Source organism: Callithrix jacchus, chromosome 20 (genome assembly GCF_049354715.1).
Source record: "Callithrix jacchus isolate 240 chromosome 20, calJac240_pri, whole genome shotgun sequence".
Taxonomy (NCBI): Eukaryota; Metazoa; Chordata; class Mammalia; order Primates; family Cebidae; genus Callithrix; species Callithrix jacchus.
The window spans coordinates 30,516,989-30,536,031 of NC_133521.1; the positions used below are offsets into that span (position 1 = coordinate 30,516,989).

At 49.6% G+C, this 19,043-nt stretch overlaps 1 protein-coding gene and 1 long non-coding RNA gene across 2 annotated transcripts in view; one reads left to right on the forward strand and one right to left on the reverse strand.

Annotated features, from left to right (window-relative positions):
* Window positions 1-19,043, reverse strand: part of CALB2 (calbindin 2) — a 32,492-nt gene that overhangs the window by 13,181 nt on the left and 268 nt on the right. Inside the window, exons 2-4 of the mRNA XM_035281697.3 lie at window positions 5,865-5,941; window positions 3,284-3,373; window positions 96-176 (exon numbers count right to left, since the gene is read on the reverse strand). Of these exons, the coding sequence (XP_035137588.1) occupies window positions 96-176; window positions 3,284-3,373; window positions 5,865-5,941 (248 nt within the window). The remainder of the gene's footprint in view (window positions 1-95; window positions 177-3,283; window positions 3,374-5,864; window positions 5,942-19,043) is intronic.
* The window catches only part of LOC118149683 (uncharacterized), a 28,810-nt gene continuing 11,968 nt past the window's right edge, over window positions 2,202-19,043 (forward strand). The window contains exon 1 of the long non-coding RNA XR_008478237.2: window positions 2,202-2,380. This is a non-coding gene — a long non-coding RNA (uncharacterized LOC118149683). The remainder of the gene's footprint in view (window positions 2,381-19,043) is intronic.

The window sequence follows — 19,043 nt, forward strand, 5'->3', positions numbered from 1 at the left end:
AGGGACCATTACCAGGCAGGAGGGTGGGTCTGGCTCTGAACATGGGAGTAAGGCAGGTCCCAGTGCTTAGAAAGAATCTAGTGCCTTGGCCTCACCTCCATAAACTCGGCGCTCGAGCCCACGTGCTGCCTGAAGCACAGAAGGAAGTTCTCTTCGGTTGGCAGGATCTGCGCCAGCTGTGAAAATACACTAACATTACAGAGGGACTTGCCAGGGAACAGAGCAGACTTTCCCCTAAGGAGGATGGAAAGGGCCAGTGGCGGGCAGGGTGGGAATTGCATTTTGCTTCCTTCCTTGAGAACGGGTGCTGGCAGCCCTTCAGAGGGAAAGAAGGGTGTTCAGAGAAGTGCTTTTGAGTTGTCCCAACCTTAGGGGATGAGCAACTGGAGGGGTACAATTGCTACTTCAAAAGGCAAGCACCCAGACTCAAAAGAATGCTTAACAGATGATTCCATGGATGTAAAATTCTGAAAACTTAGTAGATGGGTGGTTGCCTGGGGTAAGAGGGCCTGCACCAGGTTAGGGGAACCTTTTGGGGGGTAATAGGAAGGTTATATCTTCATTGGGGTGATGATTTCATGGCCTAAAATCTAAACCGAAGGAATTTTACACTTCAAATGGATGCAGTTATTGTATGTAAATTGATACTGCAACAATTTGATTTTTGAAAGATGCAGGTACCTCTTGCGGTAAGCACCGCTGGCTGCCCACCCAACCGGCCTTGCCCCCTCTTTAGCTCCTGGAACGCATGGGTCACAGGCCAATCCTGATGAGCCTACCTCGGTGAAGTGTGAGCCTCTCATTCTCTTTGCCAGAGATTGGCTTGCAGGTAGGCAAGTGACCCAGTTTTGACCAATGAAATGTGGGGAAAGGGCTGCAGTGGGTACTTCTGGGAATGTTTCCTTGCACTTCAGAGGGGCCCTTTCTGCAGCTGGACAGTGGTTGCATATGGACATATGTGGGTGCATGTAGTTGGATGTGGTTGTATGTGGGTGCATATGGTATGTGGATGTATGTGGGTATATGTGGTTTGTGTAGGTGTATGTGGTTGTATGTCAATGCATGTGGGTGTATATGGTGTGTGGGGGTGTATGTGGTTGCATGTGGATGTCTGTGGTTGTGTGTGGATGCATGTGGTTGGATGTGGATGCAATGTAGTTGGATGTGGTTATATGTGGGTGCATGTGATTGTGTGTGGATGTATGTGGTTTTGTGTGGGTGTATGTGGTTGTATGCTGATGCATGCGGGTATATGTGGGTGTGTGTGGTTGCATGTTGTTGTATGTGGATGTATTTGGATGTGTGTGGGTGCATGTGGTTGTATGTGAACATGTGTGGGCATATGTGGTTGTCTGTGGCTGTATGTGGGTACATGTAGTGGGATGTGGTTGTGTGTGGGTGCATGTGGTTTTATGTGGATGTATGTGGGTGTGTGTGGATGTATGGGTGTGTGTGGATGTATGTGGGTGTGTATGGGTATATGTGGTAGTATGTGGATATGTGTGGTTGCATGTGGATGTTTGTGGCTATATGTGGATATGTGTGGCTGTATGTAGATGTGGTTGTATGTGAATATATGTGGATATATGTGGCTGTATGTGGTTGTATGTGGATGTATGTGGTTGTATGTGGGTGTGTGGTATTGTTTGTGGGTGTGCGTGGTTGTATGTGGATGTGATGCCTGGTGCTGTGGCAGCCATCTTGCTAGTAGCCTGAGATGAAGGTGTTTTGAGGGCATAGAACAGAACCAAGAGAACTGCAGGGAGGCAGAGTGGGAGCCCTGGCCTCTACCTGAAGCCAACCCTTCCCCTGGCCTTTCTGTTAGGAGCCTCTCATGGTAAGCTATGGCCCTCAGGCCAAATGTGGCCCAGGAGTTGTTTGTAAAGTTTGATATTATGTGACCACACCCACTCATGGACATACCACCCATGGCTGCTTTTGTGCTACAGTGGCAGAGCTGAAAAGCTGTGGCAGAGACTGGATGGCCCACAAACCCTAACACACTTAGCTTAATCTGTATTTTTATAGAAAAAGTCTGCCAACCCTTGGTTTAAGCCCCCTTGAGTCAGCATGGGCATCTACAGTGGCCACTCTGGGTGCCTATCCCTGTTCCTCTGTAAATAGGCTGGTGACCATCTCTCAGCTACTATGACATCAGACTGCTAACAGCTCAGCCTTGCCCCTGGGTGTGAACTTCCCTCAGCCAGACCAGAGCTGCCCCACTGGGGAAGTTCCATGGGTCCCCTCCTTGTCCAATGAAGGGAAGCCTGCATCCAATGACTGGTTAACACAGGGTACAATAGACCAGCCCCCTTGCCTCAACGTGGGACCCACCCTGTGACACAGTCTGCATTCCAAAGTCTCCTTGAGCCTAGCCAAGGTGAGGTTCCAGCTGAGCCTGCATCCTTGCATTGCACTGTCCCCTGCCCTTTCCTGCTGCCTTCTCTAGAGAGTTCTCCCTAAATAAGTCACTTCCACTCAAATCTCTGTCTCAAGCATCCAACCTAAGGCAGCATCCCAACGATGTACCTGGGTGGAGCTCTGCCCTAATTCATGTGCCACCATCATCATTCTTTTTTATTTATTTACATGTTTTGTAAAGATGAGGTCTTGGTATATTGCCTAGGCTGGTCTTAAACTCCTGGCCTCAAGGGTCCTCTGCCTTGGCCTACCAAAGTGCTGGGATTACAGACATGAGCCACTGAGTCCGGCCAGCATTCTCGAGCCCTTGACTGTGGTCACTGATTGCCAGAGGTGTTTGACATGCACCTGCATATGAGTATGTGTGAGTGTGTGTGTGTATGTGTATATATGTGTGCACATATGAATGGATATATGGATATGTATAAATTATGTTATATTTAAATTCTATATGTTTATATATGTAAATTGCCAATGAGAACTATAAATGTATAGATTATATTTGTGTAAATTATGTACATAACTTTAAAACATTATGCCTTCAGATGCTTTTAGGTGGGGCACGGAGTCTCCTGTTCACTTGTCTTCAGCCTCCCTACTGTCTTCAGCTGGGCTCACCACTTGGTTACAATACCTGTTGGCCCCTGTGGGTGTTTAAGGTCTCCACCCCATCTTAGGTCATTGCTGGGTGACACACAAGAAAAGCCCCAGCTGTTCTCTTTGGTCAGCACAGGCGCTGGGGTAGCGGGAGCTCTGAGGCGCCCCCCTCACTCCAGTCCTTAGCAGGATGCTCATGCCTGGAAAGGCACAGGGGACCCAGGGCCCCTCCCACACCGCTCTTCACCAGCAAGACAGGGCTCACCTCTGCCATCTCGATTTTCCCATCCGAGTTCTTATCATACTTCTGCATGAACTCCTTCATCTTTTCTCCAAAGTTGTCACTCTTTGACATCTGCGGAAAGACAAAGGGGGCTGATTTTTGCTGCTGTGGCTCATGTGAATCACGATCTCAGAGCAGGAAGCTTGGAAATCGTTTTGCATCCTGGATAAGGGCTTGCAGAAGCAGGTTATGCTGCTGCTCTGATTGATCGAGGCTGTGTTGTTTTCCTTTGCAGATTCCCTCCAAACCAAGTCATCTCTTCTTCAAGGTTCAGTCATATCAATTTCAAAGGACAAGTGGCCATGTTCCATACCACATAATCAAATGGGCCCTGCTGTCTTTGAGATGGATTAAGCTACAACTCTATAGGAAGGGCTTAGACTTGTTCCCTTCACTCAGATGTGAGAACTAAGGCCTCAACATTTTACTAAAGCAGCGTGTGAGCAAACTGAACTTAATTCAGTGCCCCCTCATAGGTTCTAAGCACTTCATCATAGCAAGATGGATTGCTCATTTTCTTCTTTAAAGACTAACTGGCAATTCTACAATATTTTCACTCCTGATTTTCATGCCAGAAGGAACATGAGGAGGAAGTCATCATGTAGCTGAAGGGTAATTTAAATAGTCCACCCAATTATTCTGACTACCAGAAAGCAAAGAACTTAAAACCTTCTTTCCAGCCCATGGCTGCCTATCTTAAATATAGCCTTGAAGCTCTCCAGCTTTCCCCTGATTTGAGATAATGCTGATTAATTGCTTGCCTTAAGGAGCTCTTCCTTCTCCCTGGTCAATGATGAGCCCACCTTGCATGGCTGATGCCTCTGCGTCACTCAGCTGATTACTTCCATATGAGTTTTGTGCTCCCCAGGATTGGGCCAAGGGAAATCCTACCACTTCAGAGAGTCTCCTGAATCCATCTGATCGCTTTTTACTTTTGGAAATGGTATCAATTTGCCAATATTTATTTGTTTATCAATATTTATTTACAAAGGTAGATAGTCTGATCCCAGGCACTTGTCACAAGTGTGGCCATCCTATTTAGGTTTTACAGTAAAAGCCCCTGTGACGTTAGCAGCCCTTCCATTTTACACATGAATGGAGGCCAAGATGAATTCTCTAGAGGTCACCCAGTGAGTATAGCCAGAATTTGAACTCATGGCTTTTGCTTCCTAGGCCAATATTCTTTCTACCATATAACAGCTGCTCTGAGAACTGGTCATGGATGACATCAGTTGGGATTGTTGATAGACTTGAAAATTACCCCAATGACATCTGAGGAAGGGAATGACTAAGAAAAGGATTTTAGATGCAAAGCACTTTGTGAAAACACATTTCTCTGCCTCACCCATGATCCCAGAATCAGTTCTGAAGCCCATGCCTTCTGTGATCCAGGCCTCATTATCCTAGGAGCTGATGGGAGAACTGTTGATAAACAAACCCATGAATCAGCTCCAGCCCTTTAAGCCCTTCACTTTGACCTCCTTCTCATTGGGGCGCTCTGCCGAGCTTTAAACAGGGAGCTCACCGGAGGATTTATGACTCATCTCCTAAACTGCTCCCCAAAGCGCTGCAAATAAACAGTGGATTGGCTAACAGACACGCAGCAGGGGATAGTAGAGACACCTCCAGAGGGCCCGAGGGAGCTGATGGGAGGCTGTGGGGCTGACTCCATGTACTCCAGAACCAGCCATGGGAACCACAGCAGACTAGTTCCATCACCTGGGCTTTGCAATATTTCTAATACCTCCCCTAAGAGGCTTTAGCAAACTCAGTAGTGCTATGTTAGCACCAGAGAAAGCAACAATCCTGTCCCTACAGGGCTGAGATGTGATCTGGAGTCACTTTGGGGAAGTTCAGAAGGTCTTGATTCCACCACGAATGAAGCCAGCCAGTGCCATCTGGTTCAGACACTGGCTTAGAGCCATCCTCAATTTTCCTCTATTTCTTGCTGGGGATTCTAGCCCACGTTGCTCTAGAGCAGTGATTCTCCCACCAAGGGGATATTTGGCAATGTTTGGAGACATTTCCAATTGTCACAGCTTGAAGGATAATAGCGGCATCTCACAAGTAGACCCAGGAAAGCTGCTGAACTCCTACAATGCACAGGGCAGCCCTACAACAAATTATTCTACCTCAAATGCCAACAGTGCAGAGGCTGAGAAACTCTGGTTTAGAATCAGGGCACTTGAAACCTCCTAGGCATCCAGTCTGGAGTCATGACCCTTCAGCATCTTTGCTTAGGGTACAGAAGCTATGGACTCTGTCCCTAGGGAAAAAGTAGTATATATATTAATACATGCATCTGCAGACAAAGCTTTGCGGTTTTGCAGGAGGGTTCATCAACCCCTGGTGTCCATTCATGAATCTCCCTCAATTCCAGACACCCAGGGATACTGAGATAACATACTCTTAGGGAATAGTCTATTTTTTACCCTTACAAATAAAATGCTGTGTCATGACCAGAGATATGAGGCCTGCTTATGGGATACCTAACTGGGACAGAGCATGCTCAAAGGCATAGGTCAGGAAAATCCCAAACAATGGGAGACGGGGCTGGGCTTACCATGCCAGAGCCTTTTCTTGCCTTCTCCAGCTCTTGGAAAAAGTTTTCTAACTCTTTACCTTCAATATACCCATTTCCTGTAAAGAGAGACAGAAAAAAAATTAATCTCAGTGCTAAATAGTAAGGGGGGCATGGGTTGGGCATGTCGGGGGCTTCATGGAGAATGTCTTCTCCCAGCTGGTCCACAAGCTGGTCTAGGCCAGTGGAGCTAGGGATGTGGGTCCAGCCCTCAGGGCATTTACACCTAGAGATCCAAGGTGAACATCGTACATTCAGCAGCTAGAAAATGCTGGGAGGAACTTGCACAAAGTCTGAGAGGACAGAGGAGTGCAGAAGCTGGCAGCTTCCATATCTGCCCTTCATGCATGGGCAAGCACTATGACTGAGGTGTGACAGGAGACAAGGCGTCAGCATCGGGGGTCATTGGCAAGTGACGGGCCCTGGTCAGGGGTAGAACTGGGGTCCCTGGGGTTCAGAAGGTGTGGTGGGTTAGAGTGGTGCCCCCAGAATGGGACCTTATTTGGAAACAAGGTCACTGCAGATACCGTTAGTTCAGATGAGTCATACTGGATTGGGGTGGGCCCTAAATCCAGTGGCTGGTGTCCTTATAAGAAGGCCTCGTGGAGACACAGAGACCCAGGAAGAAGACCATGTCTTCATGGAGGCAGAGGCCAGTGTGGTATGTGTACAAGCCAAAGAGCACCATGGGCTGCCAGCAACCACTAGAAGCCAGGAGGGAGGCAGGGAACAGATTTGCCCCTGGAGCTCGAGCAGAGCCTGCCGACACCTTGATTTCACACTTCCAGCCTCTGGAAATGTGAGAGACTACATTTCTGTTGTGTTAAGTCACCCCGTTTGCGGTGCCTTGTCATGACAGTCCTAGGAAACAAAAACAGAAGGGCCCAGAAAAAAGAGAACCACGGGGCATCTGTCCTATGGGACGCCACCCCCCACCCCCTGCCCCATCTGAGACTTGGTCACAGGGATCAAGAGTAGGAGAGGCATCCCAGCTGGTAAGGAAGAGAGGAGGCTCTGAGGCCTGTGAGTGCAGATTTAAAGTTGGTCCTGCTGTACGTACCAACAGTGTGACTTTGAGACAGTTATTTAACCCATCTCATCTGCAGAGTAGGTTGTTATATCAAACAGGATTTTGTATGGAAAGCCCACCCTCTAGTCATTGTGAGTGCAGCGTAAATACTATTATTGAGTTCCATTGCCAGAACCTGTGTCTAAGGTGGGAATGAATCTGTGGGGAAAGTGCAGCGATCAGAACCAGGTCCCGAGGTCAGAGCCTGACTTGCAAGTTCACATAAGTAGTGAGGTCCTTTAGGCTCTCACATCTTGAGCCTGGATGGTCTAGAGAACAGGACCAAGCTGAGTGCATGGTCACGGTCACTGGTCAGTGCTGTGATGGGGAAGGAGGCATTTGTGGGTGTGAAATCTGAAAAGGCTCAGGCCATGCCTCCTAGACTTTGCTGCAGCAAAGAATCTCCTGGGGATTTTTCCTTTTCTTGAGACAGGGTCTTACTGTGTTGCCCAGGCTAGAGTTCTGTGTTATTCATAAGCATGATCATAGCACACTACAGCCCCAAACTCCTGGGCTTAAGTGATCCTCCTGCCTTAGCCTCCCAAGTAGCTGGGACTACAGGTCCCAGGAATCTTTAAGAAATGTGGATATCTGGCCCCCACCTCTAGACTTTGTTTGGGGTGTAAACTAAGCACCATGATTTTTTTTTTTACGCTCCCAGGTGAATTTTTGTGCAGCAAAGTTTGACATCCACTGACCTTAAGTTCTAAATCTGATCTAACGCCATTGAGCAAGATTCCCATAGAGGAGATTCAACTCAAAGGGGAAGGGAGGTGGTAGCTTTCACCAAGGGCAAATAGAATTACAAACATAACAGAGAAAATAAAGGAGCATTTACCCTGGCCTCTGTGAGGGGTTGCAGGGGGAGGCTTTTCCCAGCTTCTCCTTCTAGGGTCCCCTGAGAATTTAAATTCTGAATAAATAAACTTAGAGGCACTCTTTAGTGGAGAATATGCCACAATGAATATTGTATGGCAAGAATCATATGAGATAAATTATGTATTTTTTGTCTGTAGGGAAAAGATAAGATTGTAATGGGCTCGCAGAGCCAGATTTGACTTCCCTTTTATCCTAGAATGGGGTGGTTATCTTTCTCCTAGGATATTTGTAAAGCTTCTTAAGAGAACTGGAATTTCAGAAGAGTGTGGTTGCTATGAGGCTGGCTAAAGTGAGGGAGTGGGCTTTCTAGGCAAAAAGACATTCCTCTAGTTGATGATGCTCTGAGTTGGAAGAATGAGTAATTTTTCTCTTCCTGGTCACTCCCTGCAGTGCTCTGGCTATTCTCCTATCGCCGAGGTGCAATTTCTTCTCGACTGAGAAGGCAAAGTCACACTCTTCTCCTCGGAGGCTTTGTAGAGTCAGATGGGGAGGCGAAAAGCTGAGCTCAGCCCTGAGTACATCTGCAGCTTCCAGGAGCCCGAGGCTGGGGCGGGAGGTGGGGGCTGGCACCAGGAGTGCATGGCATGGTTCAGTGAAGCAGAGGCCACAGGATCCAGGGCTGAGCAGACACAGGAGGGAGTGTGTGTCTGTTTCATGAGTGTATCGGGGTGGGTGAAAGGAACTGGCTTGCGGAAGCCTGCAGAGCAGCATGATATGTTTCTAAGAGCAGCCTCCACTCAGCTCTGGACAGTGCCCCTCATCCCTCCATGGATCCTTGTTTTGCACCATGTCCTCCATGTTCTGCCATTTGTTCTCTGGTCCCTTCACCTATCATTTAGGGGGTCGGTGGAGTCACTGGCCTTTCTTGCTGAGGCACCAAGACCTGGTGCTTCTCCTCCCTCTATCATACCCAGATTATAGGACACCATCTGTGTGAACCTCAGTTTCCTCTCCTATGAAATGGGGCAATGGTAGCACCCTCCTCATGCAGCTGCCATGAAGATGAAAGGGGACAATAACACTCAGCACTGGCCTGCATCGAGCCTCACACATGCCGGCGGGCATTACCCGATCATGGCCACTGTGTGTGCCTCCCGGTGTGCTGCAAACACCTTGGCCTTGGGCTACTCTCTTCAGGTTGGAATTTTAGGGGCACAGAGGGAGGCCAAAGCATGCAGGGCTAGCATGGAGCCCCACCACACCAAACGATCTGAACCCAAAGAAGAAAAGTACAGATCTCTAGGACCACCTTTTCCTTGGAGTTTTTCTGGGACTTAGAAAGAATAGGTATTTTTACTTCCTGTTATTTTTTTTTTTTTCTAGAAAGGTTTGAAGGAAGTTTAACAACCTTGAGAAACTCAGCCAGTGCCTTGCCCGGCAGGAACATTCTGAAGGTCAGCGGAATGTCTTTAACTCTTCAAAGCACTTTTGCCCTCTTTCTTTGCTCCACCAGGTAATTTGAGCCCTCACATGGGTAAGGCCTGCGTGGGTTGCTGTTGGGGAAATGAACTCACACACAATCTTTCCATGTAGAAAACAATTCTACATGGGCACAGCAGAGTAGAATCATTTTCTGGTGAGAGAAGGCACCTTGCTCAGGACCACACAGCCAGGGAGGACGGGAATGGAAGTGTCCTAATTCCTGATCGAGATCCAGGGTTCATTCACTCATTCATTCATTCATTCACTCCAGGAAACTTGTTTTGTTTTGTTTTGTTTTGTTTTGAGACACGGTCTGCTCTGTTACGCAGGCTGTAGTGCAGTGGCTGGATCACGGCTCACTGCAGCCTCAGTGTCCTGGGTTGAAGCCATCCTCCCACCACAGCGTCTCAAGTAGTCGGGACTATAGGCGTATGCCTAAGTTTTGGTGTTTTTTTGTTTTTTTGGTAGAGACAGGGTTTTTCTATGTTGTCCAGGCTGGTCTTTAACTCCTGAGCTCAAGCGATCTACCTCACTTTGTCTCGGCCTCCCAAAGTGCTGGGATTACAGGCGTAAGCCACCATGCACGGCCCATCAGGGAACCTCTGTTGAGCATCCGTATTGTGCAGGCATTGGAGGAGTGAAGGCCAGCTAGGTCCTGCCATGGTGGGGCTTATGCTCTAGTGGGGTGTGGGTGATGCAGGGAGAGACAACAAGCAAGAAAATGAATTTAAACCTGGTGTTTCCAGTGTCAAGAGCAATGACGAAATGACAGTGTAATGTAGAGGTCGACTTCCAGGGCGTCTTGGACGGGATGAGCAGGGAAGACCTCCCAAGAAGCTCAGCCTCTGGGAAGGGGACTGAGAAAGGACGGAGGAAAACTGAAGGCAGGGAGAGGGGTCCAGGAGCTAGAAGGGCAGCACTGTGGAGAGAAGCCGCCTCCCTCAATTCAGCTTGAGCAGCACAGGCAGCAGGAGGTTCCCGGGCCAGGAGGAACCCTCTCCCCACGCTAGGAATTCCACTACCTCCCTGTGCGCACCCCAACAACAGAACAGAAATGTGGTTCGGTGCAATAAGCCTCGATGTTTTTGAACTGAGCCCCGGTTCCACTTTGTGACTGGTGCTTGGAGAGCTTTCACCAAGTTTTAGATGTGGGCTCATTCCCCAAGAGCGTTAATGGTCAGCCTGGGAGAGGCAGGGAGAGGCAGGCAGACTGGGGGCTGATGGCAGACGGTGAGGAGCAGAGGAGAGATTGGCAAGTGGCGCTGCAGGGCCCAGAAGGGACACTCCACGCCCAGCCTCCAACTGTGGATGGAAAATGGCCTTCGTTGCTCTGGCTTCCCTCAAAGCAACTCCCCATCCAACTCCAGGAGGCCCTTATCACTGGAGGTGGGGTAGAGGAGGGGCTGGTGGATACCCTTCTAGGTGGACCTGGGCACTGGACAAATGGTCTGCTGTTTCTATGACCCTCTTTCAGGGGGTGGGGCGACTGGTCACCAAGGAAGGCTCATGCGAATGGGCATCGATAAAGATGTGGTTACCATGGCAACCATCACTCTAACCTCTTATCAAACCACATCCTGTGGACATGCGGGAGCAGAGCCAAGGTGGGAGCCAGGGACCCTGCATCCTTCCTTAGTCTACTCTTGCTACCATTCCTCACCACCACTGTGCCTCAGTTTCCCTCAGTTTAAAGTGAGATAATACCTCTTTACCTTTCGTCTGACCACAGACACTTGAGAAGCCATATCTGCAGAAGGCTTCAGCCCTCAGTAGAAAGAGACCTCAGGGAGACTCTGTTCTTTCTGAGCCTTATATGTTCAGGTTTTCTAAAAGTTGAACAGGTAGGAGGTACCTGAGTGAGAGGTATAATATTAATCATTTTACCACCTGCTGTATGACTGTCCATATGACATTGAGTACGTCGATTTCTCTGAGCCTCAGTTTCTTTATCTCTAAAACGTGCATAACTATTTATGCCCGCTCTGCTTTAGAAAGTATAGTGACAGCTGTACACGGTAATGTGGAAGGAAGTGCTCTGGAAAATGTAAAATCGCACATAAACGGAAGGGACGAATTTAAACTCCCTCCTCTTAAATTCTTCTAAGTCAATTTATAGACGAAAACCCTTTAACCAGAAGAGTTCCAGCACCACTGCTTTCCTTAGAATTGGTTCTCAAGCCAGGTGTGGTGGCTCACACCTGTAATCCCAGCACTTTGGGGGGCCGAGGTGGATGGATTGCTTGAGGCTGGGAGTTCAGACCAGCCTGGCCAACATGGTGAAATCCTATCTCTACTAAAATACAAAAATTAGCTGGATGTGGTGGTGCGTGCCTGCAGTCCCAGCTACTTAGGAAGCTGAGGCATGAGAATTGCTTGAACCCAGGAGGCAGAGGTTGCAGTGAGCTGAGACTGCCACTGTGCTCCAGCCTGAGTGACAGAGTAAGACTCTCTCTCCGAAAGAAGGAAAAGAATACTTGTTTTCAGTTCAGGCTGTTTTATTAGTATCACTTGGTAAGATTTTAAAACAACACTGTGGCCTGGACGCCATCCCCAGAATTTCTGATTTAATGGATGCCGTGGTGGGGTGGGGGGTTGGTGGTGGTGGTTTCAAAGCTCTGCAGAACAGTCAAGGTTCGGAACTGCTTTAGAGCAGCATATCTCAGACTTTAGGGCACATAAAAATTACCCAGGGATTGTATTAAAGTGAGGACTCTAATTCAGTAGGATTGGAGCATAAGAGTGTGCTGTGCAAAGTGCTGTCTGTGGACCAGTAGTATTGGAACTACCTGGGAGCTTGTTAGGAATGCAGAATCCCAGGCCCCACCTTGGACCTACTGAACCTCTTTCTCTGGGGGGCAGTGCCCAACAATCTATTGACCATACTGTCTTGGTGATTCATCAATATGCTAGAATCTGAGAAGCACGAGCTCAGCGGTTCTCAAATTTTGGTTTAGACCAGACACATCAGTGTCCCTTGGGGGCTTCTTAGAAATGCAGATTCTAAGGCCTGACCCAGGACCTACAGAATCTGAGTCTCTGGGGATGGGGCCCAGAAGCCTGTGTTTTAACCTGCCCCCCAGCACACTCAAGATGTTGTGTCCAGCTGCTTCTAGTGCACCAGTCTGTGTAGCAGTCTGCAGTCCATAGATTAGAGAGGTCAAAGGAGGGAAGGTTAACGCCTTTCGAATTTCCTTGTTAGGCTGCACCAGAAGGCATCCAGGAGACCAGGCTACTTGTCGGTCTGTCTGGAGTTCAGATTTATTGAAGGCAACCTCCATCTGGAGCACTCTCTGGGATGGTCAGATCCTACCCTTTGGGGTAAGAAATTGACTTCCCAGTCTCTGCCCCAGTATTAATCTTGCTTTGCATGATGCACACCACTCACAGAGAGCTTTCTGCTTCCCACCTCATCTGTTCTTTACCACCTTGCCAGGTAAACAGTTATCAACCCCATCTCAGAAAGGAGGAGTCGGAGGGGGAAGGAGATTCAGCCGCAGTTGACAGAGGTCCGGGACCATCCTGGCTTCCTTCTATTCATCCCAGGGACAATGTCTGTCCATATCTGCATTTGTCCTGGCCGCCCCCTCCCCCGCCTTCCCCCCCCCCCCACACACACACACTTCTTCCAGTGGCTGTGGAAAAAAGCCCCAGAGTGAAGAGCTACCAGCTGAATGCTTGGGCACTTGAATTTCAATCTGTGTTTCTGGGCTGTGCTGTTTTGGACCAGTGGCTCTGGAGCTGGGCTGGGTCCCCTGAACCTGTGGACATCTGGCAGCCTAATGCTGGGCTGAGTCCCAGGCGTGAGGGAGGCCAGAAGGATAGGGCAGATTGGGTGAGAGGGGAGGTAGTGGAGAGCCAACAAGGACACGGGGAGGGCTGAAGCCAGAGGCCCCAGATGGGCCTGCTTGGCAAAGGAGAGCCTGTGATGCAATCCACTGAGGGCTGGGGCTGGAGAGACACTGTTCTTCAAGAGCCTCGGGCCTGCCCTAGTAATTCTGGCTTCCTTAGTGTTGGAATTGATTTCCCTGAGGGGTCTCCTTAGCCCTGGAAACCTCCCCCAGGGGCTTGGCTGGTACAGCTGCTGCAGTCCGGAGGGGAATATACAAGCTGAGCAGGGCAGGCACACCTGGACTGGCTGGGCTAGTGGCTGCCCTGGCAATGTGGGGCTGGTGTCTTGTTTGTGAAATGGGTCCCTTAGGCAGCCTCCCCAGGGAGCCCCAGCTCTTCACAGACCAGCTGCTCCCCCTACTGGCTGGTGCAATCACAGTCTGAGAAGCAGAGCCAGAGGGGGCAAGAGCCCACCTGGAGGTATCCAGCATAAAGCTGGCACACATGGACACTCCACAGCCCAAGGACACTGTTAGTGAAACAACTGGGGAGTTGGGGGTGGGAGCAGAGGCAGGGGTGGGGGACATTTTCCAGGGCCCACCCCAGATGGGTCAGGTGGCTGTTCCCTATGAGCCTCATATTCTGACATCATGCCACACCTGACTGAGAGGTATACAGACCATCCTCTGACAATGTGATTCTTGGCTCCCAGTACCAGACCCTGTTGAATTTAATGGGCCAAGACCCAGTCATTTTGATAAATCCTATGATTACCTTATAAATAGCCCAGTTACGATTCATTGTAACTGTTGTGACATTCATATAAATACTTAATACACATCACGTGCTTTGTGACCCTATTTCGGCATGTCTTTCATTTTGGTATTGTAGGACCCTCATGCAGCCAGTTGCCCAGGTTCCTGTTCACCTCTGAGAGGTGCTGTTGTTCTGATATTTCTCCCTGTTCCCTAAACAAATTAGCAGTGAGCTACACTCTGGGAGAGCCTGCCTGGGCAATGTGGTCTGGCCCTGAGTGCCCCTCAGCGTTGTGTGGGCTTGGAGAAGACTGCTGCCAGGTCACTGGGTTTCAGAGGGCCAGGATGGGAGCCTGGGCCGAGCTTTCCTCAGCCCTTTGTGGCCTCTATCGTTATTTTCAAAATCCTCAGGGCCCACATAGATAAGGAAGAGGACTCAGTCCCTGTGAGAGGCTTTGAGCACCCCCTGCATCACCAGGCACATTTGGAGGTGGACAGAGGCCCAGAAGAGTCTAGGCAGATACCCCCACCTGGAGAGGTACGCATATTTCTTATGAGGGAAGGGAAAGTGTCTGTCATTGCTGTGACAGACACTTTCCCTTCCCTTTCTCTTTTCCTTCCTTCCTTCTCCTTTCTTTCCCTTTCTCTCTTTCTCTCCCTCTCTCCCTGTCTCCCTCTCTCCTTCTCTCTCTCTCTTTCTTTCTGACAGAGTCTCACTCCGTAGCCCAGGCTGGAGTGCAGTGGCACAGTCTCAGCTCACTGCAACCTCTGGCTCCCAGGTCCCAGTTCAAGCAATTCTCCCGCCTCAGCCTCCTGAGTAGCTGGGATTACAGGCACGCACCACCATGCCCAGATAATTTTTGCATTTTTAGTAGAGATGGAGTTTCACCATATTAGCCAGGCTGGGCTTGAACTCCTGACCTTGAGATCTGCCCATCTCGGCCTCCCAAAGTGCTGGGATTACAGCAGTGAGCCACCACACCTGGCCTTATTTATTTTTTTAATGATAGGGTCTGGCCCTGTTGCCCAGGCTGGAGCACAGTGGTGCAATCACAGCTCACTGCAGCCTTATACTTCCTGGGTTCAAGCCATCTTCCTGCCTCAGCCTCCCAAGTAGCTGGGATTACAGTTGTGTGCCACCACACCTGTCTAATTTTTAAATTTTTAGAAGAGACAGGAGTCTCACTGTGTTGCCCAAGCTGGTCTCAAACTCTCAGCTTCAAGTGATACTCTTGCCTCGGCCTCCCACAGTGCTGTGATTATAGGCCTGAGCCACTGTGCCTGGCTTTCCTTCTTATATCTTTATTGTTTTGCTGACTACACAGGAAACAGATGCTCTTGTAAAATTTTCAAGCACTACAGAAATTAACTTAGAAAGTAAAAGAAAATCCCCTTTGATTTGGCTCAGCCACTCTTCAGAGAGAACCACTATTGTTCAGTTGTATTTTTCTAAATATTCTGTAACATACATACGTCATTCATAATAAAAATGGGCTTATACCATATAATAGGGTTCTGCTACAGTTTTAAGCAATATCTTAAGAATACATCTCGGACGTTTTTCCATGTCACTGCAAAAGCTTCACTTTGCTCTATAATGCTCCATTTTAGAGATGACCATATTTATTTTTCTGAAGCACATTCCTCCCTCCGCCCATTGAAATTGTTAGTAATTCTGAAGAATACTGTAATAGACATGCTTGTTCGTGTAACTATGTGCACACATATGGGTATATCTCTGTAGGTTACACTCCTGGAAGTGAGTAGGATGTTCAACTTGGTCCCATGAATGTCTGCTTGCCCCTGGAAGAGAACGTATCTTATCTCTTCACTCTTAGTTGCTTCCAAAGGAGTAGCAAAAGCTAAGGCATTTCTCTTTGGAGCCACAAATTTGCTGCTCACAGATGGTCAGCAAAATAGGAGCCCAGTGGCCTGTCCGATCGGAACCACAAATAAAAGACAGTGTGGACTCTGAATGAGGCATCTCTCAGCCACCTGGATCCTTTAGAGTGGGAAAGTTCCTGATGCAGAAGTGGCCGGGAAGCCACAGAGTAATGGGCTCAGCTATGTAAGGCCACATCAGGTCCACTTGGAGCATGGAGGTGATGTGTGCAAGAGCCCTAGACCCCTCCAGGGTCATTGGGTGGGCTTGGCTGCCATCTTCCCTACCCCAGCCTTTGAGAGACAGCGTTGGAATCCTCCCAAGTACGTGCCCTTGGCTGCCTGCTGAGGCAGAGTTGGTGGGGTGGTACCAGGGTTTAGGACACCAGATTCCTGGTTCCCCTCTTTACCTCTTCCTGCTTTGCTGTGTGATCTTGTGAAAATAATTTTGCCTCTTTGAGTCGCAGTTTCTCACGCTCCAAACATACACTTCTTCCCTTCTCTACCACAAGGCGACTAAGAATTTGAAAAATAATCCAACTCTTTAGGGGATGGTGGCTTTTTCTGTTTTGGAATGGGCTAAGGGTCCTCCTGTCCCCATCCCCCCTCTCCTTGGGATCCAGCTGCCTCCTAAGGTCTCTGTCTTTGTTTGCTATGAGCCAGCATCCAGAAGGGGTGGGGAGGTGGCTCCCACTCTCTGGGGGCTGTGATTAATTGGGCTCCAGCGAGCTTACTTCAGGGACCTGGAGAGCTGCAAGGGAGAGTTCTCTCAGGCATCTTTTAAGATTGCAAGTGGTGGGGGGCAGTCATAGAGTTGGGAAGAAACCCCACTTTGAAAACGGAAGCCAGAATTGGTAGGAGAGAGGCCTCAATAGGGCCGGGAGCACCTCAGGCAGTGCGGTGTTGGGCTCATCTGCAGCCTCTGGGTGTCCAGGAGGGGAGGAAGGTCTCCCAAAGCCTAACTCTAGATCCTTTTGTGGAATTCCAATTTGGCTGTGTACATATTTTCCTAAGTCACCTCTTTCATCTCTGGTGTTTTAATCCTCATTGCCTTCCTTCTCTGTTGGGTCCATGGCACTTTCTTGGGACTTCCCTGAGGCTGAGATACAGAGATGGCAGTGGGAGACTGATGGACAGGGAAGGAGATGCAAGCATTGAGCTCCCCCTTTGTCCGGAGCAGGAGGGAGCCAGAGGCACGATTTGGGAGACTTTGAAGATCTTGGGTTTGGTGGTAGCTTAGCTATACTCTAGCCAAGCCAAGGACCCCATTTTGGGATACACGAAACTGCCCATCACCCCCAAGGCTGGGTTGGGGGCTTTTCTTTGGGAGAATGAGAGGGAGACTAGTACCTATCATCATGGAAAAAAAAAAAAACCTCTTCCAAACCAGGCAGGTGTCCAGGAGCCAGAGTGGGGAAATAAACGCTGGGCAGGAACCAGTCCCACCACTAACTTGCTAAGTGACCTAGGAAAAGTCAACCCCTGTGTCTGTTTCCTCATCTGTCCAAGGGGAGTTATGGTCTGCGCAGCAGCCTCACACCTTGAGCAGGTGCAGTTGGGTTTTGAAAAGTAAAATGTCTCAGATGAACCTAAGGACCAGCATGGTTACGGCCGGTGCCCTCGGTTGTCCCTCTGAGAATGGGGAAAGCAGAACTGTGGAGTCCTCGGTTTATAGCTGACTCATCGAGCAGGAGGCCAGTGGTGTAACCTTGGCCGCTTGGTAACTTGCCTTGAATCACACAAGACTGGTGCAGATAAACTGGCAGGAGCCTCCTTAGGGAATGTGCATGTCATCTGGAATACTAAAAGGCTGCACTTCTCTTAGGAGAGCCCTTTGTACCAAGGGAATTTTATGGCAGGAGCTGGGGATTGGAAATGCAACCCCTCTTTAGCCCCATTTTACAGATTTAACAATCTACCCACCTCCTCGGTAATTCATAGGCAGATCACAGTCCTAACCCAGGTATTCAAATGCCTCCTCCCCCTGCCCCTCCAGCTTTCTCAGTTGGCTCCAAAGAAACAAAATCTCACCCATTAGCCTCTCCAGACATTAATCCCTGCCTCCCCATAGCACTCTGGGCAGAGGATCTCTGTTTAGACACCTCCACACCCGGCCGAGGCGAGGAAGGGAGGAGGGAAGAATGGATTGAGGCACACCTGATACTCCTCTGTTTTCCAACCCCCTTGCTCTCAGACCCCAGGATAAACTCTCTGAGCCACCACTCTCTCCACCACTCACCACCCCACACAGATCTGGGACAGGGGCCTGAATGACAGGTATCAGAGCCCACAGGGCTGAGCCTGGCCCCCTGGGGGGCTGTGCAGCACAGTGGTTAAGAACTTGTGTTCTGGAGACAGCCTCTGTCTTAGCCTTTCCCATTGGTCTCCCTCTGGGGTCAGCCCCTCCAGGAGCTACCCCAGGGGAGGGTAGCTACAGACCCCACAAAATGTCTGAGATGCCAGGAGGTGTTGCTCATCTTAGCCAGGTCTGTGCGCAGAGAGGGAAATCAGATCACTTATTTTTTTCAGAGTGACAGAAACAGAATCTAGTGATATCAGAAGCCTCTAAAGGGGGCCATTGTTTATGCCTGAGTCAGACCACCACAGACTCTTGAAAACTCAGTGCTGGGGGCTACCTCCAGGACAGGTCATTCGGTCTGGCCCTTGCTTTTTGGGTGAGTCAGTGTCAAGACCACACAGAGCAGAGGGTTGGTCACAGAGGCAGTGAGGGAGGTACCTCCCCCTACCCAGAGCCGAAGTCACCAAAAGCACCCAGGATGACCACTCTGAGGGAACAGGTCTGGGGCTGGCATCCCAAAGCTGCCCCCACCACACCCACTACTGCTGTGTTGGGAAATCCACATGCCTATGGGGCTGGCAAATGGACAAAGGAAGTCAGGGAGTGTTCAGGGCCCCCAGTGCCATTGTCCACTTCTGCTCCCTCCCAACCAAGCTGGGGAGGCCAAGTTTCCCATCACAATCGCCTAGTTTATCCCAGCCTCCAGCAGGGTGACAGGGCTAACGTGACATTCAACAAAAGGGGAAGAGGAGGAAAGAAATGAGTGGGCTTCTGAGATCTGAGGCTGGAGCCCCTGAAGGCAGGGGAAGTGGGAGAGATGGTAAGGGGAACCCGGAGGCCTTCCCAGCCCGGGCCACCTCTCGGGAAAGCTCCCACTTGCTCAGAATGAGGCTGTAAGTGGTGGTGGGCTCTGGGTCATTCTATGCTAGGGAAGAAAAGTTACTGACAGTTGTCCCCAGAGGTGAGGGATGTCTCCCAAACTCGGGACCTTGACCCCAGCAGGCTCTGCGACCAGACCACCTCCTGAG